At 39.0% G+C, this 24,896-nt stretch overlaps 1 protein-coding gene across 1 annotated transcript in view; it reads left to right on the top strand.

The window, feature by feature from the left end:
• Nucleotides 1–16,897: 16,897 nt before the first annotated feature.
• LOC139949774 (gamma-aminobutyric acid type B receptor subunit 1-like) overlaps nt 16,898–24,896 on the top strand; it is a 43,209-nt gene continuing 35,210 nt past the window's right edge. Inside the window, exon 1 of the mRNA XM_071948309.1 lies at nt 16,898–17,059. Within this exon, the coding sequence (XP_071804410.1) occupies nt 16,934–17,059 (126 nt within the window). The 5' untranslated portion in view covers nt 16,898–16,933. The remainder of the gene's footprint in view (nt 17,060–24,896) is intronic.

Here is a 24,896-nt window from a genome sequence, read left to right on the forward strand (position 1 = left end):
CGCTTACGGAAGTAGGGAACTCCGTGCTTATGTCAAACGTTATTTACGGGTTAGCGGGAAATGTTGGCTTCTGCGCTTGCGTTCTTTACATTTACTATAAGCAGTATACGCTACCAGCTAGCGCGGAAAATCGGCGCTTGCACGTAAACGGCGAATGGTGATCGTAAGTGCAGAATTCGGCGGTAAGCAGAGTCATGACTATGGGCCCAGGTGCTGATTTCACAAAAAGAATAAGATTGATCGTAACTGCAAATCAGTATAGTTGCTTAGTTAAGTGTCACCTAACAATGTAAATTACTATCTTGATAATGACGATTTTGTCTTAACCATTAAATTTATGAAATCGCGCCCTGTCATGTAACAATCTTTGCCAACCCAAGTGAACCAAAAGATGGACTTGCATTTGACCGCATAAAGTGCACGCGTGTGCAATACTGCGCCCAACTCTCGTCCAATGATACCCTTTCACGCGTGCACATTTAGTCAAAAGAGTTGGTCAATGACGTCATGTGCAAAACATATTTGGCTTTGGTTGCTTTAAAAGAAAAGAAAGAAAAAAAACAGTAATTTTAAATTGAAATCAGAAATCGTACACCATCAAACTATGGCATTCCCCAAAGGAACAAATGCGTCCTAAAATTGTATCTAATTTCTAAAGGAATTAGCTACAAATAAGAACTTAAGGTTAAATTAGTTGACAAAACCTGAGGGTCGTGAGTTCAATAATACGAAGGGCCTCTTTTGTGGCATCAAAACAAAATTGGATTCTATGGAATTCCCTTCTTATGGTTGACCTGTAATCATACAGAGACCAAAAGAAAATGGCCCGTTGATAATTAGATAAAAGGGAAGACTAATAATGGAGGCAATAATGGTCAGTGAAATTTGAAGAACACTAATTTTTTTTCATTTTGTGGATGATAAGGCTTATATTTTTTTATATCTAAGATGCTCGTTCCTTGCACACCTGGGTGGGATTTCACAAAGCGTTAAGACTAGTCTTATCTCGGGTAAGAACGAGTTACTCGTCCTAACTTAGGACCAGCCTTCAGATTTAATTTTCCCTAAGACTAGTTCTAAGTAAAGAAGAGTCCGTACTCTTTGGGAAATCGACCCCTGGCTTGCAGTTTACCTTTAGGGAATATATTGTGAAGAGTTAGAACAAGTAAACTTGCAGGTACAACCAACTTTTTTATTCTTTTTATACATAACCACAGTGCTTAAGTAGTGAGATGATTCTCTAAATGCTTTGTGCTATAGAAAGCTGCTGTAAATAATTTGTATTGCCTTTAATGTTAATGAGCGATTTCCACATGTATACCTTCCCTTTAAGAACACTTGGTTCAATATGGGGATTCGAACACCAATCTAGTTCGGTTCGCTTGATGGGTCGACATCCATTGCCAAATGTGTTAGTTTGTTTCGTGGAATTTAAGGCTTTGGTTGCTTTAAAAGAAAAGAAAGAAAAAAAACAGTAATTTTAACTTGAAATCAGAAATCGTACACCATCAAACTATGGCATTCCCCAGAGGAACAAATGCGTCCTAAAATTGTATCTAATTTCTAAAGGAATTAGCTACAAATAAGAACTTAAGGTTAAATTAGTTGACAAAACCTGAGGGTCGTGAGTTCAATAATACGAAGGGCCTCTTTTGTGGCATCAAAACAAAATTGGATTCTATGGAATTCCCTTCTTATGGTTGACCTGTAATCATACAGAGACCAAAAGAAAATGGCCCGTTGATAATTAGATAAAAGGGAAGACTAATAATGGAGGCAATAATGGTCAGTGAAATTTAAAGAACACTATTTTTTTTTTCATTTTGTGGATGATAAGGCTTATATTTTTTTATATCTAAGATGCTCGTTCCTTGCACACCTGGGTGGGATTTCACAAAGCGTTAAGACTAGTCTTATCTCGGGTTAGAACGAGTTACTCGTCCTAACTTAGGACCAGCCTTCAGATTTAATTTTCCCTAAGACTAGTTCTAAGTAAAGAAGAGTCCGTACTCTTTGGGAAATCGACCCCTGGCTTGCAGTTTACCTTTAGGGAATATATTGTGAAGAGTTAGAACAAGTAAACTTGCAGGTACAACCAACTTTTTTATTCTTTTTATACATAACCACAGTGCTTAAGTAGTGAGATGATTCTCTAAATGCTTTGTGCTATAGAAAGCTGCTGTAAATAATTTGTATTGCCTTTAATGTTAATGAGCGATTTCCAAATGTATACCTTCCCTTTAAGAACACTTGGTTCAATATGGGGATTTGAACACCAATCTAGTTCGGTTCGCTTGATGGGTCGACATCCATTGCCAAATGTGTTAGTTTGTTTCGTGGAATTTAAGTACAATACCCCATTTGAACAGTTACTTAAAGGCACTGGGCACAGACTATATTGGTAATTATTCAAAATACTTTCAAACTTCAAAACTTACTTGATAATAAGCAATCGAGAGCTGCTTGTTGATAGTATAAAACATTGTGAGAAACGGCTCCCACTGAAGTATCGTAGTTTTTAAGAAAGATTTAATTTCTCACTCAACCATTAAAAGACTACAAGGCTGAAGCCTTTTACTGGGCATCTGAAAACACACACATCTGTGCCACAAAGTGTTTTTTTCGTTCACTATTCTCTTGCAACTTCGATAGTGACCAATTGAGTCATTAATTTTCGCAGATTTGTTATTTTCTGCATGTGTTGGGAAGTGTATATAGGAATACTGATCTTTGACAATTTATACCAAAGGTGTTCAGTGCTTTTAAGACAAAACATAAAAAACAAACACCCTTTTTTCCAATGAAAAATGGTGTCCTAGAAATGCTTCCGCTAAAACAGCAAATTGTTGACGTTTTTTGTGTTCACTAATCGTTTAAAGTTGTAGTTCAGGTGCGGGGACACTCAAAGATATCGTCTTGAAAAAGGCACATCGCCATGGGTTGTGAATGGGCCAAGGTTATCCAAAGAATTTGTTGATTTAATGTTGACTTATGCCGTGATCAATTAATTGACCGACTGCTTTTTCATGTTTACCAGTTTGACATCTGAATAACATTAAATTGTATAAATACCACAAATATTTACAAACTGAAAAAGAATAGTGAACAATTATATGGTTCGTTACATCAAAAGCCCCCTTAAAAACAGAAAACACAAAAACCGTTACTATAACAAACAGCGAAGAAACAAACAAAAGAACAAACATCCCAACAACCCAACAAACGAAAAAAACAAACAAACAAAAGCTTAACTATGGATGCAGCTTTTTAAACATTTCAAACTGCTACTACATTGGTGTTTAATGTCAAAATTCCCAACAGCGAAAAGACACAAAAATTACCCACGAAAAGGTCCGGTAACGCCCATGAATTCAGGTTATGAGACCTTTAACGCTCTTCACAGATAAGGCTCTATCAGAGCAAAGTTCGCGTTATCAAACAGAATAGCCATGCTAAAACCAAGGTCTCCTTCATTACAGTCCGTACGCTAAGAGAGGCTTGGTCGATGGAACTCGTCCACTTACGAACGGACTAAGTGAACCTGAACACAGCTGGCGGTTTACTAAAATTACTGACCTTAACTGGAAATCTTTAAACCAATCTAGCGCTAATAAAAACGTCGAATATAAAACCGGGATATAAGTGAATAATGGTCGTGGTGATATTGACGTTTTAAAAATGAGTGTTCTGGGAAGGAGAAACTGGGCTAGATTCGTATCAAATATTTTGAGAGGGGAATTTATCGGCAGTTTTATCTAAAATGTTGAAGTCTGATTGACAGAGAAAGCAGTTAAATATAACAGGGCCCAATTTCATAGAGCTGCTTAAGCACAAAATTTTGCTTAAGCAAACAAATCTTGCTTAATAAAACCAGATGCTAAGTAAACAACAGCTAAATACCAGTCACAAGCAATGTATATGTCATGAAATTTTGTCCAGTAACATGTGTAAAATAAGCGAGCTATTTTCGTGCTTAAGCAGATCTTGCAGCTCTATGAAATTGGCCCCTGGATTTAGTTGAATGCATTGTATGTGATGCAATTTTGTGTTTGGTTTATGCTTAATATTTTGGTTATTTTGTGTAGAAATTGTCATGTTGTGAAAACAAAGATCCTCACTCGTCTTAAAGCCATTATACACTTTCGGTAAACAGTATTGTCCAAGTCCCACACTTCGTGTATCACAACTTATAAATAAAACAACAAACCTGTGAAAATTTAGGCTCAATAGGTCATCGGAGTCGGGAGAAAATAACGGGAAAACCCACTCTTGTTTCCGCGCGTTTCGCCGTGTCATGACATGTGTTTAAAATAAATCCGCAATTCTCGCTAACGAGAATTTATATTGTTTTACTGTTTTCTCAAAACGTAAAGCATTTCATGGAATAATATTTCAAGAGAAGTCTTTCACCATTACCTTCTGTAAACCCTGTAAATTATTTGTAAATCTGTGAACTTTTAGTTTTTTTCTGTACCGAAAGGGTCCAATGGCGTTAAGATGCGTGTAAGAGATACATGCAGAAATGACATAGAAGAATTCAAAGTAGCACAATAGCAGTAGTGTATTCTTACATAGCGCTTATTCGTCACTCAGTAGTACTCAAGGCGCTTAAACACACAGTATTTTCCTGCAAGAAATGTGGGACTAAGTTTGTTAGTTATGAGTCCTACCGTCGAGTTCACAAAACTCTTCCTAACTTAAGACTAATCTTAGGACTTAGGACGAGTCCCAACCCTGCACTGTAGCATGCAGACCTTAAGATTAATCCTAACTTAGGACAAGTTACTCATCTTAACTCGAGATAAGACGAGTCCTAGCTCTTTGTGAAATCGACGGCTACTCTTTTTTACATAGCACCAATTAAATATGCAGCCAATTAAACCACGAACACCGGGGTGAACGCATTCTCTGTACGATAAGTGCACTGGGTTCTTTTACATGCGTTTACATAACACATGGGACCAACGGCTTTACGTCCCATCCGAAGGACGAAGCAGTGGTTAAGTGTCTTGCTTAATGACACAAGTGTCACGGCCGGGGAGAAAATTGTGTGTTATTACGGAAGCTTATTGCCGCCACATGAATACAAAAACTATTTCTATCGTCCGACCACGATAAGTCCAAACCCATCGTGTACGTACATAATTACATGTCGTGTATGTACATTGCAGCTTATCATGTACGTACACAATAATTTTAAAGCGATCGTGTACGTACATGACAAATTCTAACTTGTCGTGAACGTACACGATACGTTATCATGTATGTACACAATAAGTTAGGATGCATTATAATTTATACGTATGATAAGGTACTGTACGTACACGATTAGTTTGGATTGTTCGTGTACGTACATATTCAGTAATAAAATAACGTGTACGTACATAATAAATCCAATGTTTATTTTGTATACCAAACACAAGGGAAACTGACTGATTCTTTATGTTATTAAACGAAAGTTACTGTTTATTATTCTTAATTAGTTTGGATTTATCGAGTACGTACACGATAACAAAGAGTTTTGTTTTTATTCATGTGGTATCCGTACATTATACTATACCGCTTCCTCATTATGGGTGCGTTCGTTTAGCTTCCCCAGGTCGACCCCGGTGTGTGTGTTTTTTTCTAGGACGAACGTGTGCAGATAATTACCCAAGTTCGTTCTGGAAAAAAAAACCGCCACACACCAGTGTCGACCCAGGGAAGCTAAACGAACGCACCCTATGTTTTTCTCGAATTTGTGCACACAAGGACGTTCTTACAGTGGTTACCCGGTAAACGGGTGACAGCAATTTATGTGCCTATTAATTTCTGTTTCAAGAACACTGAGCGCCTTCTCATGTCAGATTAGTTTTCTGTCTTTCAGAAGTCATTGAAGCAAGGTTACATTCCACATAGGGGTCCTCAGTTTTATGGACTACCTCTTGTGAATGCTTAACCTTGTATATAAATAATTGGGAATCTTTTTAATCATGGCTTAAGTGTATTGTTATAGTTAATGATATTGATTTTGTTTTATATTTATTAATGTTTGGTAATTAATCAAAATGTTAGTGTTTTGTCTGTACTGTTTGAATCAAGGCCAGTTTTAATTTAAGGTAATACAGTTTTAATGTCTTACCTAATATTTACTTAGAGGCAGTGGACACTTTGGTAATTACTCAAAATAATTATTAGCATATAACCTTACTTGGTAACGAGGTATTAGGTTGATAGTATAAAAACACTGTGGGAAACTGCTCCCTCTGAAGTGATGTAGTTTTCGAAGAAAAAGTAACTTTCCACGAATTTGATTTCGAGAGCTCAGGGTTAGTATATGAGGTCTCGAAATCAAGCATCTGAAAGCACACAATCAGTGTGACTAGGGTGTCTTTTCCTTTATTATTATCTCGCAACTTTGCCGACCAATTGAGCTTAAAATGTTCACAGGTTTGTTAATGTATGCATATGTTGAGATGCACCAAGTGAGAAGACTGGTCCAGAGTCTTTAAATTTGTCTTTGGTATAAGAGCTACAACAATTAAAACATGTTTAATGATCTAGTCAAAGTTTCTATGAGTGGCTGCAACAGACCATGTTGAGCCAACTGTACGATATCCATACCAAAGTGCTGCTCAAAATCATTTACAAAAACGTCGAACCCAAGCTATAGGCAGAAATCGGCTCTAAGTATTATTGCGATGATAGAGTAAGGATACTCTAAAACCATATCTGTTTACCAATAATAAAGTCGCATAATATCAATGATTTAGTTTACCAGGTAAATTTCTTCGTCCTCTCAAAAGTTGTTTTTGTTCCAACATAAATATAATTCTCCTGAATACGAGCAGAGTATACTGTTCGAAACGTCGAGACCAAACCGGCTCTTTTTCAATGCCAAAACTAACCCTAAGATATTTACACATGGTTGTACCCGCAAGTTCACTATTTGTTTATAGTTTCTTTTTATAAATAATATCATATTTCACTCTAACAAACATATTTGGTTCCCTCATTTCTATATTCGTTCCTCAAACTAACATTTGTTTCGTTTTCTCAAACTAATATATATATTGTTCCCTAAAAAAAATACAAGTAGCGGAATACCAATTCGAGGGCACAAAACAGCAATTCAAGGGCACAAAATACATTTTAGTTTTGACCTTGTTACTGTTTAACTTTATTTTATAGGTTTAGCTGCTCTACTTTATTTATTTTTCGTTCATGAAAATTACCTTTAGGGGCTTCGTAACACAACCTACAAATACAATGTGTAAATCTGTATTATAAAAAGTGAAGCCATATAAATTAAGTTAAAAAGAAAAATTACAATTTGAAACGTAAATAGAGTCGGCAAATAAGCTGTTAGCGCCTAAGTGGGCCTTTCACCAGAAAGTGTTAATTTTGTAGGGCGGGTTAAAATGTTTGACAAGTAAGTTTCAGGTTGAGCAAACATTGAACAAAAAGCAAACCGCTAACGACATTCGTTAAAGGTGTTCTGTAATCATAAAGTCAATACAATAAGTAGGTCTTCGTTAGAGTTTTGTCCCATTGGACTGAATCAGAGTGGGAATAAGAACCGAAGGATGTACTTGAAGTTGGGCCAAGATCGCTTATCTTAAAAGTTGGTCAACTTCTTTGAACAATATTATTTAGGTCTGTTAAATTTTATTGAACATTTGCAAGTCATAACTTTGTATTAATATTCAGTATTTTTTAAGACTTAGTAGTGGAGTTAACTTTTTTTTTTTTTTTTTTTTTTTTTTTTTATAAATATGAATTGGTACCTTCAACCCATCAAAACCCAGTTCTTAAGATAATAATGCTTATCTATATAACCGATAGTTAAACATTTCATAGAATGCACAAAACTGCTTGCAAGACAATAAATGGCTTTAAGGCCCTTTTGACAACCTCTTAGTCTGACCTGATGTTAATTCATACAAAATATATCTTTGAATTAGGTATACCTTTATACATAAAAACCCATAAGAGGGAAATCAATTTTATACATTTCTCATCAAATATGTCATTTCAGACCGGAATATTTCAAGGGATGTATTCTACCATATCATCATAAGATCGTTTGATGTAAATCTGTAAGGACGATTTGTTTTTTCCTTACCAATTCTGTGTGTTCCTTTAACACCCTTTTTAAACATCACACCAGCATGGCTTCCAACAGAGTATCTTTGAATTTGGTCCATTCAATAAAAGAAACAAATTGTGAAGCATCGATAAACGATCTTAGTCCATTTAATAGCAACAAAAAGAAACAAATGTTAAAGGCAGTGGACACTATTGGTAATTACTCAAAATAATTATTAGCATAAAACCTTACTTAGTAACAAGTAATGTAGAGCTGTTGATAGTATAAAACATTGTGAGAAACAGCTCTCTTGGCAGTAACTTAGTTTTCGAGAAAGAAGTAGTTTTCCACGAATTTGATTTCGTTTCGAGACCTCAGATTTAGAATTTGAGGTCTTGAAATCAAGCATCTGAAAGCACACAACTTCGTGTGACAAGGGCGTTCTTTCTTTCATTATTACTTCGCAACTTCGAGAACCGATTGAGCTCAAACTTTCACAGGTTTGTTGTTGTATGCATATGTTGAGATACACCAAGTGGGAAGCATGGTCTTAGACAATTACCAAAGGTGTCCAATGTCTTTAAAGCATTTTCGTCAATTGTTAGACGATAGATGACCACCAAAATTGCATTCAACATTACACATAGCAGGATGAAGACTGAGAAAAACAATGAATATGTCTCTTAATCAGCTAACCTTGAAATGCTGTAGGCCTTGTGGATTTAACTGATTGTTTACATTTAACTCAATCAATCAATCCGGAGTCTGTTTTTTACATGCGCAGGAACAGTCTTAATCTTCAATGATGAAGTGGAAATAATAAATGCGAGTATAATATAATTTCATACGACAGAAAGTCGAGAGAGCACATCATATTATAGTAAATGTAAACATTGATGAACAAAATAATTGATTGGCAGATCCAGCCTGTTTGACATTTTGAGCTGAACTGTTCCAAAGATGCAAGAATGCAATAGGAATTGCCATTTGTAAACGGTTTTATTTTTAATCTACTTCTTTAAATGGACCTCCGATAGCATTTCTTATGTTTCGGGTGTAATTCAAACATCAAACCGTCAGATACTTGGCAAGAAACACTGCAGCTGTTGATGATGTATCCATTGGTTTTGTTGTTGTTTAATTTGATTTAAAAAAACAACAACTTTAATCTAAGATTGTGTTTTCCAATTACAGATTTTTCTTCCCGCGTGGACATCACCGCTCCAGATATTTGGCGATATCTCCAAAACGTTTCCACCTTTTAACATGAAATTGTCAAAGGTTAGTGTTATTAAGTCTACATTTATATAGGTTAAAAGTTATACTCTGACTTTAAAGACACTGGACACTATTGGTAAATGTCAAAGACTAGTCTTCACAGTTGGTGTATCTCAACATAGGCATAACATAACAAACCTGTGAAAATTTGAGCTCAATCGGTCGTCGAAGCTGCGAGATATTAATGGAAAAAAAAACCTCTTGTCACACGAAGTTGTGTGCTTTCAGATACTTGATTTCGAGACCTCAAGATCTAAATCTTTCTTGAAAACTACGTTACTTCAGAGGGAGCCGTTTTTCACAAAGTTTTATACTATCAACCTCTCCCCATTACTCGATACCAAGTAAGGTTTTATGCTAATCATTATTTTGAGTAATACTAATAGTGTCCACTGCCTTTAATTACAATATTACAAAAGAAATGTATTGTACACAGAGTGTCTTATAAGTCACTCGCCATTATGTTTCTTTTTGAAATACAAGTACTCGTACTCGGCTATCCATCGATTACTTGGTACCCGGCTGTTGACTTAGTACTTAGATATCAGACAACTCAGTACTTATATATTCAGTACTCGTTCGTTATGACCTAATATAAGTACTCATGCTTGAGTACTACTTAGCCAACTTCGGATTCGACAGTACCTGGTATTCAAATGTTATATTTAGTACTCGGATATCAGATAACTCGGTATACTCGGATATACTCATTACTCCTTATAGATGGTATTAACCGAGTACTATATAAGTCTAAGAGCCGTACCAGGTACTGCCGAGTACTACGGTGGCCGAGTAGTACTCGAGTACGAGTACTAAGATAATCTAGAAGAAATACTGAACATGCGAGTACTGCCTATGCTGATATCCGAGTACCGAGTTATCTGATATCCGAGTACTTAGTCTCACAGTCGAGTGCCAGGTACTGTCGAGTACTATTGTGGCCGAGTAGTACTCAAGAACGTGTACTAAGACCATCTAGAAGGAGTAATGAGTATCCGGGTACACTGAGTTATCTGATATCCGAGCACAAAATATAACATCAGGGTACCAAGTACTGCCGAGTACTATTGTGGCCGAGTAGTACTCAAGAAACGTGTTATCAGCATTCTCAGTACTCGTTCTGATAGCCTAAGTACTCGTGCTTGAGTACTACTCGGCAACCTTAACACTCTGCATTACTTGGTACTCGACTGTAAGACTAAATTAGTACTCATCAGAATAATCAGTGGTCTAAATACTAGCGTACTCAGTACTTGTTTCGATGGCCTAAGTACTTATGCTCGAGTATAACTCGGTCACCAGAGTGCCCTGCAGTACTTGGTACTCGGCTGAATACTGTAACCGTTTACTAACATCTCTTCCCCTACATTAAGAGTCAAGTGAGAACAATATAATAATTTCCATACCAGATTATAACACAATTAAGTAACAGATGTGTCAAAGCGCCTGAACAATCCGTCAAGGACAATGCGTCAAGGACAACCATTTACAATGCGTTTTCTCCTTTGGCAGGTTTTCTAAATTGAAGCTTTCAACATTTTTGTTGTTTGTTTGGTAATTTAGAGCAAATTCTGAAAAATAACCCATTTGTATAATGGCTCTCTATAGAACCGAAACAAATCTGATGCTAAGCAGTGAATATAATCATTAAGGCACTAATGGGTATGGGAAAGTACAGTCTATTATGTGTAGGGTGAAAGTTGTAAATTACATTAAAGGCCAAAATAATTATTTGTGTTTTATTCTAAAGCAAATAATGAAGGTCATTTTGACATTGGAAATACCGTGTCTGCCATTACAAACCCGAACACACAATGTATTGAGAACCAAATTCAATTTCTTGATTTCTGATTCTTACTAAATTTTGCCAGATGCATCTTATAGATGCGTGTGGCACGTCTTGGCCGAGCGTGCTAGTTCAACGGAGCAAGCCCAGGTGTTATCCAGCAGGAGAGTGTGGGTTCGAATCCCGGTCATGACACGTGTGCTTTTGAACAAGGCACTTAATCACAAATGCTCCGTAAAAAGTTGGGAATGTATGTAGCCAAGTTCCTTGTGTATGATACCCATGCCTAAATCCTTATGGACTGTGAAGGGGGTAACCCTGTTTCAGCCCCAGGAGTAGGTGGCTCCTAGTGGATGATACCTTTGCCCACATCCTTCGGTTTCGGTTGTTGGTCGCAGGTTCTGCTGTTCAGACTGAACGATAGTTCAGTTGTGAGCTCGGTTACCGTTTTGGTTATGACGTCAGAAACAGTTTTTGGTTGGGGTCGCCAAAACGCACTCCTGACTGTGAAGGGGGTAACCCTGTTTCAGCCCCAGGCCAGGCCGGAGTAGGTGGCTTCTAGCTGATGCTACCCATGCCTACATCAATACAAGCTGTGAAGGGGGTGATACCCATGCCCACATCCTTTGACTGTGAAGGGGGTAGCCCCGTTTCAGCCCCACAAGTAGGTGGCTCCTAGTTGATGATACCTTTGCCTACATCCTTACGGACTGTGAAGGGGGTAACCCTGTTTCAGCCCCAGGAGTAGGGGGCTCCTAGTGAATGATACCTTTGCCTACATCCTTACGGACTGTGAAGGGGGTAACCCTGTTTCAGCCCCAGGAGGCAGTGGCCCTTAGTGGACGATACCCATACCTACATCCTTACAGACTTTGATAGGGGTAACCATGTTTCAGCCCCAGGAAGAGGTGGCTCCTAGTGGATGATACTTTTGCCCACATCCTTACAGACTTTGAAGAGGGTAGCCCCGTTTCAGCCCCACAAGTAGGTGGCTCCTAGTTGATGATACCTTTGCCTACATCCTTACGGACTGTGAAGGGGGTAACCCTGTTTCAGCCCCAGGAGTAGGGGGCTCCTAGTGAATGATACCTTTGCCTACATCCTTACGGACTGTGAAGGGGGTAACCCTGTTTCAGCCCCAGGAGGCAGTGGCCCTTAGTGGACGATACCCATACCTACATCCTTACAGACTTTGATAGGGGTAACCATGTTTCAGCCCCAGGAAGAGGTGGCTCCTAGTGGATGATACTTTTGCCCACATCCTTACAGACTTTGAAGAGGGTAACCCTGTTTCAGCCCCACAAGTAGGTGGCTCCTAGTTGATGATACCTTTGCCTACATCCTTACGGACTGTGAAGGGGGTAACCCTGTTTCAGCCCCAGGAGTAGGGGGCTCCTAGTGAATGATACCTTTGCCTACATCCTTACGGACTGTGAAGGGGGTAACCCTGTTTCAGCCCCAGGAGGCAGTGGCCCTTAGTGGACGATACCCATACCTACATCCTTACAGACTTTGATAGGGGTAACCATGTTTCAGCCCCAGGAAGAGGTGGCTCCTAGTGGATGATACTTTTGCCCACATCCTTACAGACTTTGAAGAGGGTAACCCTGTTTCAGCCCCAGGAAGTGGTGGCTCCTAGCTGATGATACCCATGCCTACATCCTTACGGACTGTGAAGGGGGTAACCCTGTTTCAGCCCCAGGAGGCAGTGGCCCTTAGTGGACGATACCCATACCTACATCCTTACAGACTTTGATAGGGGTAACCATGTTTCAGCCCCAGGAAGAGGTGGCTCCTAGTGGATGATACTTTTGCCCACATCCTTACAGACTTTGAAGAGGGTAACCCTGTTTCAGCCCCACAAGTAGGTGGCTCCTAGTTGATGATACCTTTGCCTACATCCTTACGGACTGTGAAGGGGGTAACCCTGTTTCAGCCCCAGGAGTAGGGGGCTCCTAGTGAATGATACCTTTGCCTACATCCTTACGGACTGTGAAGGGGGTAACCCTGTTTCAGCCCCAGGAGGCAGTGGCCCTTAGTGGACGATACCCATACCTACATCCTTACAGACTTTGATAGGGGTAACCATGTTTCAGCCCCAGGAAGAGGTGGCTCCTAGTGGATGATACTTTTGCCCACATCCTTACAGACTTTGAAGAGGGTAACCCTGTTTCAGCCCCAGGAAGTGGTGGCTCCTAGCTGATGATACCCATGCCTACATCCTTACAGACTTTGAAGAGGGTAACCTTGTTTCAGCCCCAGGAGTAGGTGGCTCCTAGTTGATGATACCCATGCCTTACACCCTTACGGGGGTAGCCCTTTTTCAGCCCCAGGATTCGGGGGCAATGTTTCCCTGGTGGCAGTTGATTTGGGTCGATAGCCCAGTTTAAAAGTGTAGTCCTCACCTTGAAGTGGCCATCCAACCGTATGGTGTGAGGCAATACCCTATAACAAATCCAACAACAACAACAATTCACAATTGACGAAGAAATACATATCGTTGTTGTTTTCATACACACTGGTCAGTTCGTATGTCATGATATCCTAAGCTGGACCGTGCCAAACGTACTAGAGGGGTGTCAACCAACATTGGACAGTGGTTTTGTTTGGAGGGGGCAGGAAAAAACTCTGCCAGCATCTTTTTTGTACAAAATCGTTATGTCAGTTTTCAATTGTAAATGAAATCAAGTCAAGCAATTAATTAAGCAAAAAAACAACAACTTACTAAACCGGGCACAACCGGGACATGTCAACAACACACCCCATAATGACAAAAGCAAAACTGTGGTTTAGTGTTTTATAAGGTCGGTACACGCAATCTCAAATCCCTGTGGAGACATCTTTTGTTTATTCTGTTGTCCATGTACTTAACATTTTCCCATGGACTGTGTATGCACAAACTTCCATCCGGAACATCCAGGTCTTTAGAATTTCACTATGGAGTCATTTCTCATGATAGCTGAGTTCATTCAAATCGCCTGTATAGGCCTAGGATTTGACATTTTCTTAGCTACATCAAAGAACCAAAGAATATGTAATTGGAGACCTTGTCCTCCGCGTATTGCCTCCTTGAAAACACAAAAGGGCTATGCCGTCTTGACAAAAATCAGTTAAAGTGACACGGTACTGGCGAACATTTTGTCACGCTGCGTGCATGTTGCCATCTATCTTTAGCAGTACCTGATTGTGCTTAAGGCACTGGAAACTGTTGGTAATATTAGGCCTACTCAAATAAGTGTTAGCATAAAAACTTACTCGGTAACGAGCAATGGAGAGCTGTTGGTATAAAACATTGTGAGAAATGGCCCCTCTGTAGTAACGTAGTTTTCGAGAAAGAAGTTATTTGTCACTAAAATAATTCTTTGAATTGAATTCGAGACCTCTCAGCCGAGGTCTCGAATTCAAGCATCTAATAAGCACACAACGTTTGCGACAAGGATGGTTTTTCTTCCCTTATTATCTCGCAACTTCGACGACCCATTCAACATGGTTTGTTATTTTATACATGTGAATGTATTCACTAACTGAGAATGCTGGTCTTTGACGAATGTCAAAGGTGTTCCGTGCGTTTATGAGCTATTAAACTAAATCCTAACAGCGCATGAATATTAGTATCAAATTCACTTTACATTAGTTCTTTGGTCATTGGGCCAATAATATTATTCCTTTAATCTTTCTCAGTTCCCTGTGAAGTATACAGCCCTGGGCTTCTGGGGCTTCTTCAAAAGACTATCTCTATACTAACGTCTGGAAGAATTCTTAGCTTTGAAAAAAGAGTAATCAACATTGCAAGTGAGGTATAGGCCTACAGGTTTTCCATGCTGCAGTAAAATGGCACTCATGTGTAGTATTTAGCAAGGGTGGGGCATCACGAGGCTAAAAAGCTTCGCTCAACGATATCATAAAAACAAATGATTTGGTCGATTCGCTAATGGAAATCCGACTTGAGAGAAGGTTACGAATCACCAACGATGTCGGTTCATTAAGCGCTTCGTGCCTTTTGGAAACCTGAGCCTTGGCCTCAATCTCGTCTCATTGTTCTCTTGCTTCCTTTTTATCTAGCCTGACGTCACACTTCGGGCTTGTATTTTACGCCAGAGAGCTGCCGCTGAGCCCACGAACATGATCACCTTTGTCCTCGCAGACTGTTATACGGCCTTGAAGCATTGTTCTCTGAAGATTCGCAGTTAAATCCGACGAACATGTGTGAGGGCGCTACTTTGGAGCACACGACGTGAGAGCACACAAGGTACGATTTGGGTATTATTGTGTAATCTATTGTGTTGATCTAGATTAGGGTTTGAACAAAGAAACATTTACCCAAGCTGGACTTGGACCAACGACCTCCGCATGAAATACTACACCATCTGAGCTATTGAGCCCTTTGTTGGTGGTCTTCATATATTAGTCAGTATGTCTGTTTCGTGTGCCAGAAAAGCCATGCATATATAAGGAAGTATCACACAAAATTGCATCGCGTTAATCTCCCATAGCCGATGGCCCAGAAGTGCCCGGGAGGCGATTCCTCTTATGCATTGACGTCATCTAGCCGCCATCTTAGAGGTAAAACGCTGACGAAACAATTGAAACGCACAGATCTGTACGCGCGGTGCACAGGATTGGCCAATGAACAACCTCCCTTTGACCTTTAGGTGAGGGCGCCCTACTGAAAAGACGTCATGCGCATAAGGTATATTGCTGTTCGGAATTGCCATCCTCAAGCAAATGAGATCATGTTTCTGTATTAAGGATTTCCTTTTTAGAATCGGTTTTTAGAAGAAAAAATTCCCCATTGCAAAGCCCTACGACCAATGGTAATTTCGTAGTCTGAAAAAAAATACGCCTGGAAGATCAATGGTCACCTTTTGTATACGAGACTCAGCTGGTATAACACAAATGTGAGAAATTGCCATCCGGAAGTACACTTTCATTAAATAAAGTTTAAAATCTGATTATGATACAATATCATAGTGTTCAAATTCGATTAGCAAATGGAGTTATCTAGAGAACGTGTAGTTGATGTTTCGACCAATCATTAGCCACAAAATTCCACACAACGACTGTTTGTTGTTGTCAGCATAGCGCACAAACCACGTTGCCTCAGACAAAATACTCTTCAGCACAACGGATTTCTGAAGAGAACTTGTAGTTGATGTTTCGACCAATCATTAGCTGCAAAATTCCACAGAATTACGAAACGCATCATCGCGCGCAAAAACCACTTTGCCTCATCTCACAAACGTACTCACATCTTACACAACGTAGAGCGTCCATGATTGGTTCTGTCCACCACAGGCAAATTTAACCACTTTATTAAATTCATTTTAAGTTGTGTCTTTGTGTACTGGGGATATAAAAAGCAAACTGCACTTGATTTCTGTGGATTATTCACTTAAATGGAGAGTTGTGCATCAACGCTCTGCGTTTAGCCTTTGGAGAGTTGTTCTACAGTAACAGTATACTCACTCGCAGCGTGCAGGCTTTTACTACCATGTGTAACCTGTTATACCAATAACACAACCACACAGTAGCTGTTTATTTTTGTGTGTAATAGACCTATTCTGGGAACCTTGCTGCAGATTTATTGCTTGGTTGACATCAGTAGGAGCTAATTGTCTTTAACTATGGTCACGACTGGCGTAATTAGCTACACACGACGAGTGCTCATCAGAGGCATGACAATAGCAGGCGGCAGCTCGTCGTTATCCTTGGCCGTGTTATGTGTGTTTTTCACGGGTCTCACCCAGCACGGAGCGTGCAGCTCGAACGTCACTAAACTGCACATCGTGGGGCTGTACCCCATGACAGGGTCATGGGCAGGGGGGCAAGCGCAGCTTCCAGCCACCCTCATGGCCGCTCGAGACATCAACGCCAATCCGAATATTCTGCCCGGATACGAGCTCGACATTTCGCAAAAAGACACGAAGGTCAGTTTCAAATTATTCATAAAATGCAAATGTTTCGTGTAATTTGGGCTAAGTTAATGGTATTATTTAAATTAGGCGGCCAATTTGTAGATAGCCAATGGTATCTCGTTGGTCACAGCGATTACAAGTCACAAATGTGAGGAACCAAAACGATAGTCAATGGACAATGACTATTCAAACACAAACGCTATTTTATATGTCAAAGTTAAGTTCTTTTTTGGTTTTAATTACATGGATTGTACCTTTTGATTTTGGAACTGTTCGCTTGTTTTTATCATTATATGCAATGAAAAACTTACCTGTGAAAATGTCATCCCAAAAGGTATGTGTGTTGTTTTTAGATATCGCCGAAAATCGACGCAGAAAGAATATTTGTGTAGAAAATGATATCTTTTCCAGAACACTCGATGTGAGATGTCTTCTAAACATGTTTTTTTTAATTTGTTTTTATACTATTGAAACCTGCTGTACTTCTAAACAAGTTTTCATTTCATTTGTTTAAAGAGTGGCTACTAAATGTATGTGTAGAAATTCAAGGACATAAGCTGTTCTTCACAGAACGTCACAGGTTGACGGAATGGCGTTGTTTCATCCTTCAAAATTGTGTGAGAAAAACCTTGTGTTCATGGAAATCCTTTTATCGATCAGCTTAGCACAATGCCAAGATTGCCAAGTGGCTTTAAAAGCAAGCATGTCCCAGTTTCGGTTGGCAGCAATTGAAAATGAAATAATAAAAAAAAAATGTAGGTTAATAGATTAAAAGCTCTCTCTAGTTGAAAAGAAAAACTAAGCTGGAAATATCATGTGCTTTTAGAAGAGAATCTCTTGACAAAGGAGTTATGATCTCTTTGACAATGTAGAGGTTTTAATGAATACGTCTGGTCTGATTTTTAAGGTCCTTGGTGCAATTTGTATGGATTGCGTAAAACTGCTTTTTCATATTTTGGAGCTCCTGGTAAAATGTTGTTTATTGATCAAGAGTTATGTTTGAAGCCTTGCATTGTGTGGATAATATGAGAGACTATAAATATAAATATGGATAGTAACTTGCCGGTACAACCATGTGTTAAGTCTCTTTTAATGGAGTGTTGGCTCTTAGAAGAGCCAGTTTGGTCTCGACGTTTCGAACAGAAGGTTCTGCTCGTCTTCAGGAGAACTGTGATCAAGAGTTGTTTACAAAGTATTTATTTGGCAAAAAAGAATCATCCGTTTTCTAAGTGAGACATTAATTTATTCCCCTATTTGTTTAAATACGCATTTTTCCATAAGATCATAAAATAGCTGCAAGTTTTTTATTATGCATCAGAAAGCACACAAAGTATTGAAACAAGGGTGTTTTTCCTTTCATATCTCTTGAAAATTTGATGGCCAATTTAAAACCAAGCTATTTGAATATTTATGCCTACATTTTTTCTCCATTTCCCTTGTGGTTTGTTACTTGATGTGCAGTGCACTATAAAAGCACAGTCTTCTCTCCACTCAGATAAAGTAAATTTTTCGCTTCAAGGAGGAAGGGGACATTAAGACGCGATCTAAAGAAACTAATCCACGTGAATAAGCGAAGAAAGGGCAATCTTATTTGAACTAAGATTGATTTTCCTTTCGATGGTTTAAAGTCACTTATCCGTAGGAAACTACATGACCTTGTATATAATGGACAACCAGGGAAAGATGCGTGCAGTCAGTCAAACAATTTTTTAAGAGAGGTTCACTTTAAAAGAAAGGTTAATTTTCAGAGGCAGCGGTTCAACTGCGATTGATGTCTTTGTCTTTCAACGACCTCAATAAGTTCGGCGTTCTACCAACTCATGTCAAGCTTGAACCATGGAGGTCTAATCCTACCTCCATGCTTGAACTACCCTTAAAAATCACTCTTTTATTTTAGGCCTGTAACTATAGATTTATGTGTGGGTTAACGCATAGGTTGACAAAAATAGTGTGGGATGGCAGATTAACCTATAATGGGCAAACAAAATTTACCAATTGACTGAAACTGTGTTTGAAATGTACAGCTTTTGAAATGTACTATTTTGTGAAAATTAGTATAACACCAATGTGTACTTTTTCAGAATGCTTCAATCTTTAGTTTTTTGGTCCGGTGAGCATCTATTCATCTGTTCAGATCGTTAGGACAAGAGTAGCGCCCGCAAACACAGTTAATTATCCATTCTACAATCTGCCTTCTGATCGCGCCCAGGGGGGCTAGCGTGTACATTTTTTGTCAATGACTGCTCGGAGTTAAAGGCAGTGGACACTATTGGTAATTACTCAAAATAATTATTAGCATAAAACTTCACTTAGTAACGAGTAATGGGGAGAGGTTGATGGTGTAACACATTGTTAGAAATGGCTTCCCCTGAAGTGACATAGTTTTCAAGAAAGTAAGTAATTTTCCACGAATTTAATTTCGAGACCTCAGATTTAGATCTTGAGGTCTCGAAATCAAGCATCTGAAAGCACACAACTGCGTGTGACCAGGGTATTTTGTTCTTTTATTATTATCTCACAACTTCAACGACCAATTGAGCTCAAGTTTTAACAGGTTTGTTATTTGATGCAGTATTAACCAGCATTATTTCTTGTCATGCACCAATTAATATTTTTTCCATGTTCCCTTTCGCCGGCATGAAAACACTTGAGAGACTTGGACTCAAGCATCATGCACCCATAATCAAATAAGAATACACAAATCTAATTTGATTACGTTTGTAGGAAGGAAGGAGACATACAATACAGGTTTTAGTAAATTTGTCTCTTTCATCCTTCACCTATATGCACCTGCTCTCTGAATTTATACTTATGATTCATATTACCTTCTTGTTCTGAGGAGATTTGTGCAGCAAAAAAATCAAGATCAAGAATATCTTGTTCAGTCGTAGCGCGTTCGGTAGCGTTTTCTTAACATCTCTATAGCGTTTGCTTTGTTGTTCTATCTTGTTTCGTCCCTTTCTTTAAGACACTGATGGACACATGTGGTTAATTGTTAACGACTAGGCTTCTCACTTGGTGTATCTCAACATATGCATAAAATACCAAACGTGTGAACATTTTAGGCTCAATTAGTCATTGAAGTTGCAAATGAATAATGGACGAAAACACCCTTGTTCCATAATTTTGCGTGCTTTCAGAATAATAAATGATTTTAGCTGAAGTCTAGTGAGAAATTACCTATATAGGATTTGAGGCATTGCATGGTGGGGTATCAATATATATTTGGTTTGCGTTAACACCATGTGTGTATCTACTTGCCAGGTAGAGTTGTTCTTAGGGAACTGTCTTGCTTTATTCTACTGCCGCGGAGTAGATAATCGGAGGTTCGGGAGACTTCTCAGTTCTGAAAAGAACTGTCCTATCTTATAACTACTACCAGGGCGGATGGTATAGAAATTAGACTGGACTACTACTTTAGCTTATAGGATCGTAATAACTGTACTGCCGCGGAATCAGTTCGGAAATGGTCTCAACGTTTCGACTAGTTTGCTCTAGTCATCGTCAGGAGTCTCCTGACGATGACTAGAGCAAGCTAGATGAAGAATACCCCACAAGTACAAATCAGAAAAGGAGAACAATACAGCTTTTACAAAAATATTCAGAAAAATTGGTGAGGTAGCGCAAGGGGCTTATATACCATTCATAAACGGTTGATAATGACCAGTGTTTATAACCGGCTGGCTTCCGCGTGTCAGGCGCGCAAGACTATCACGCGGAACGCAATTCATAGCTATTAGTAACAGCGCGTAGTCTACTTCTAAGCGCTTGCGCGTAATCTATTTCTAAGTGCGCGCGCGTACACACAACCCAAGCGCAACAGACTCTTCACAAAGTTTTTGAAAAAAATATTTCAAATCTCTAATTTTCAACTGTCAAAGTGTCTGTAATTGTTTTTTGATTTTTGTTTACATTTTTTTTAACATAATGGCATTTATGAACGGGAATAAAAGAGTATTGACTCGTTCTTGAACGTCCGTTTAAAACCGTGCTGGGTCGTTGCCGTGTGCTAAAGGCCCTCGCCTTCGTGAACGTATATGATAAGTTTGAATTGATCGTGTACGTACACGATATGTTATATGTACGTACAAGATAAGTTTGGATTTATCGTGTACGTACAGGATAAGTTATCAAGAGATGCTTCTGTACTAGGGAGCTTCTAACAAAATTCACGAGAGGAAACGATTGTGAGTATGACAAGAGGAAAGTGAACCGTGAATATACAACAAGACAAATTGCAAATTTGATTAAGCCCTGAAGCCTAAAAGTGCGTGTAATACAATTACACCCGCAGCGTGTAAGTAAAGGTATTAGACACTACCGCTTACTCACTGTCCAAAGTATTAGCGATTGTGACCAGAGGTTTCTTGGCCCGTCCACAAAGAATCAAAATAAATACTTCACAATTTCAGCGACCACTGAATTGATTTCCGGCCGGTCAGCTGCAGCAATTTCATCTGGATTTGGCCGACGGAGCGGGAAATTGCATTAGTCTTCGGCTATCAGTAGAGAACCATAGTATACAAAAAAAGAAGAAAGCAAAATCGTAATTTGTTTCCCTAGTATAACTGCTTGTTCACTCGTAGTCAAACCAGTAATATATAGTCACTCGTTTCCACTTCAACAAGAGATCAATTATAACCGTAAATCTACTCAAGATTGAACTCGCAAAAGGTCCCCCTGGCTGTTTTCACTTTCGCATTGCAGCAACATTTTCGTAGAGTCCCAAAGTGCAATTACCTATACTGCTGGGATAGTTTTAGTGCACTTTTTGTAAACAAGGCATTATCTTGTTCGTACATTAGTCAGTCGATGCGGAGCATCGGATGATGGTCCTCCAAATTGGTCCTCCATTGCTGTACAAAGCTCCTCCCGTAGCAGGCAAGAGTCACAGCACAAGGTATCCAGGGGTGGATTTCACAAAGAGTTAGGACTAGTCCTGGGAAATACTATAAAAACGTATGGCTAGTCCTAAGTTAGGACAAGTAACTCGTCCATACTCGAGTTAAGACTAGTCTTAACTCTTTGTGTTATCCACCCCATGGATAGATCCCACAAAGGTTTAGAACTAGTCCTAACTTAGGACTAGTCCCATGAGATATTAACATTTTTAAGAGTAACTCGTCCTATAATAAACTCGAGATAAGACTAGTCTTACTTTCTGATATCCACCCACGGTGTTTTTTGGTCTGCCACGGGAACACTGACCCTGAGTAGGGGGCCCATAGCACCAGCCTGCTCACTGCCAGCCCAAAGGCAGTAGTAACCTGATAATCTCAGCCGCCTTGTCCTAATCTCGGTGCTAACTCTCGGTAGTCCTCCCTGTTCACACCTGCATAAAAAACAAGCATCATTGGATATTATCACTGACCGCTGTCTTGAAGGTCAATCTGAAAACCCGTCAGCTTAGGTTCAGTGCACTATTGAAAGATGATTAAACCTGACAATACCTTTTTACAGCTTCCCGAACAACATGCTAGTATAAGAACTCATTGTCCGTAACGAGTGTTTTTCATATTAAGCCTAATTGCATTACTTCCCACCACTAATTTTTTAATCTTTAGTTTAAAAAACTGAGAACTCGAAAGTTCGCTAATTTTTTTTTATCAACGCTTCCCTTCACATGGTCATAGTCGACGACCGAGGAAGCGATGATGACGTCATTAATCTTTTTAGAAAGCTTGGGTCTCAATGATTAATCTATTCACCGACGGTACATTAGATTCATTGGATTGTCGTCCTCCGGATGGGACGTAAAGCCGTTGGTCCCATGTGTTGTGTAACGAATGTAAAAGAACCCAGTGCACTTATCGAAAAGAGAAGGGGGTTCGCCCCGGTGTTCCTGGCTGTGGCTGCTGTATGCGCCCTAGCACCTTGTAAACCTAGAAAACAAAAGCTGTACCCACGAAAGTTTTTACAGCTGTAATAACAGTTACGCGTTTTAGTTGCAAAGCAGCTGTGGTGGTTTAAACATGATATGATGGTTTAGGTTTATTTTTGTCTAGACCATATAATATGCCGCAAGACGTGTATAAATATACAAGCACAGTTGACACGAAACACGTTCCAAAACTCGATATTATATGATTCACTTTGTACAGTGCGATGATCACATCTTGCTAAATTTAATGTTCAAATCGTGCTAGAGCATCTAAATTATACTCTGTTAGTTTCCCTTGCGGGTGTGTAACTCGATTTAAAACCCGTTTACTGACAAAACGTGTTGTAACATAACACATTGATTCATTACTGAATACTTCATTTCGATATACTATCCCCATGCGAGAAGAAATTCCCACCCACCGCCGCTTACATGCAATTTCCAGATTAAATTTACTAAATTGAAAACTAAATCCTCGGCTTTGTCAATACAACGTCACAACTCATATTGATGATAAATTCACTGCATGGTTAACGGGTGTGTCTTGATTAAAAACTCGATCACTGAATGCAATGCGTTTCGAGTTCCAATCACAAAGTAAAAAAGTCCAACAAAAACAAATAGAAGATGTTTTTGTTAAGTCGCGTAGGGTCGTATCGAATCTAGTTTAGCATCCATTGGGATGGTAACAATAACAACCTGTGCTTACATGCCATGATTTCATTTGGGTAAAATATGTTTTCATTGGATAAACGTATACTGACATACTTTCCATGATTGGTTTGAGGTGAAGTAATTGATTAGCTTGCCTTTTTGATCGGCTGTTTGCAGCGTGTGTATTATATTTGTACATGATCATATAGACCCAATGTGGCTTTATTCACTATTATGTGTACCGTTAAATTATTTTGATGGAACGATTTCATTGGATAAACATAGAGTGGCATAGCATCTGTGTTGGTTTGAGGTGATGTAATTTGTTGTCTTGCCTTTTTGACCGCCTGTTTGCAGCGTGTGCATCATGTTATAGGTGTTATGGCTGTAAATCATAGGTCTATAGTTGTATTACTTTGATGTATTGTGTATAGGTACATTTTGATAGAACGATTTCATTGGATAAACAGAGTGGCGTAGCTTTCCATATCTGTGTTATAATTGGTGTGTGGTGATGTAATTTGTTGTTTTGTCTTTTTGACCGCCTGTTTGCAGCGTGTCAATCATTTTATATATTGTATTTTGGCTGTACGTCATAGGTCTATAGTTGTATTACTTTGATGTATTGTGTATAGGTACATTTTGATAGAACGATTTCATTGGATAAACAGAGTGGCGTAGCTTTCCATATCTGTGTTATAATTGGTCTGTGGTGATGTAATTTGTTGTTTTGTCTTTTTGACCGCCTGTTTGCAGCGTGTCAATCATTTTATATATATTGTATTATGGCTGTACGTCATAGGTCTATAGTTGTATTACTTTGATGTATTGTGTATAGGTACATTTTGATGGAACGATTTCATTGGATAAACAGAGTGGCGTAGCTTTCCATATCTGTGTTATAATTGGTTTTAGGTGATGGTTTTAGGTGATGTAATTTTGTTGCCTTAGTCGATCGACTGCATGCTATGTGTGCATAATGTTTGTATTATTGTGTAGGCCTAATATGTTCTTTAATTTACCTCAATGTGTACATGTTTTTGAGTGATTTCATTTGATAAACGTGCTGCGACGTAAGCCTTTTCAGATTTGTAAAATTATGATTGTTCTGTGCACCTCAAGAAAATCATATTCGTCAACACTGTGAATAACACTGTGTGGACGGACGTGCGTGTCCACATAGTGTTTCGTTTCAAGTCCCTACATTATGAGGACGATTCTCATGTCTGCACAGCGTCACAACAGCAGTGTGAGCTTATCTTTTGAATTCCTGTTTGGAACAAAACACATATTCTATTTTTACATCCCTGTCGA

The sequence above is a fragment of the Asterias amurensis genome, chromosome 17 (assembly GCF_032118995.1).
Source record: "Asterias amurensis chromosome 17, ASM3211899v1".
In the NCBI taxonomy this organism is placed as follows: Eukaryota; Metazoa; Echinodermata; class Asteroidea; order Forcipulatida; family Asteriidae; genus Asterias; species Asterias amurensis.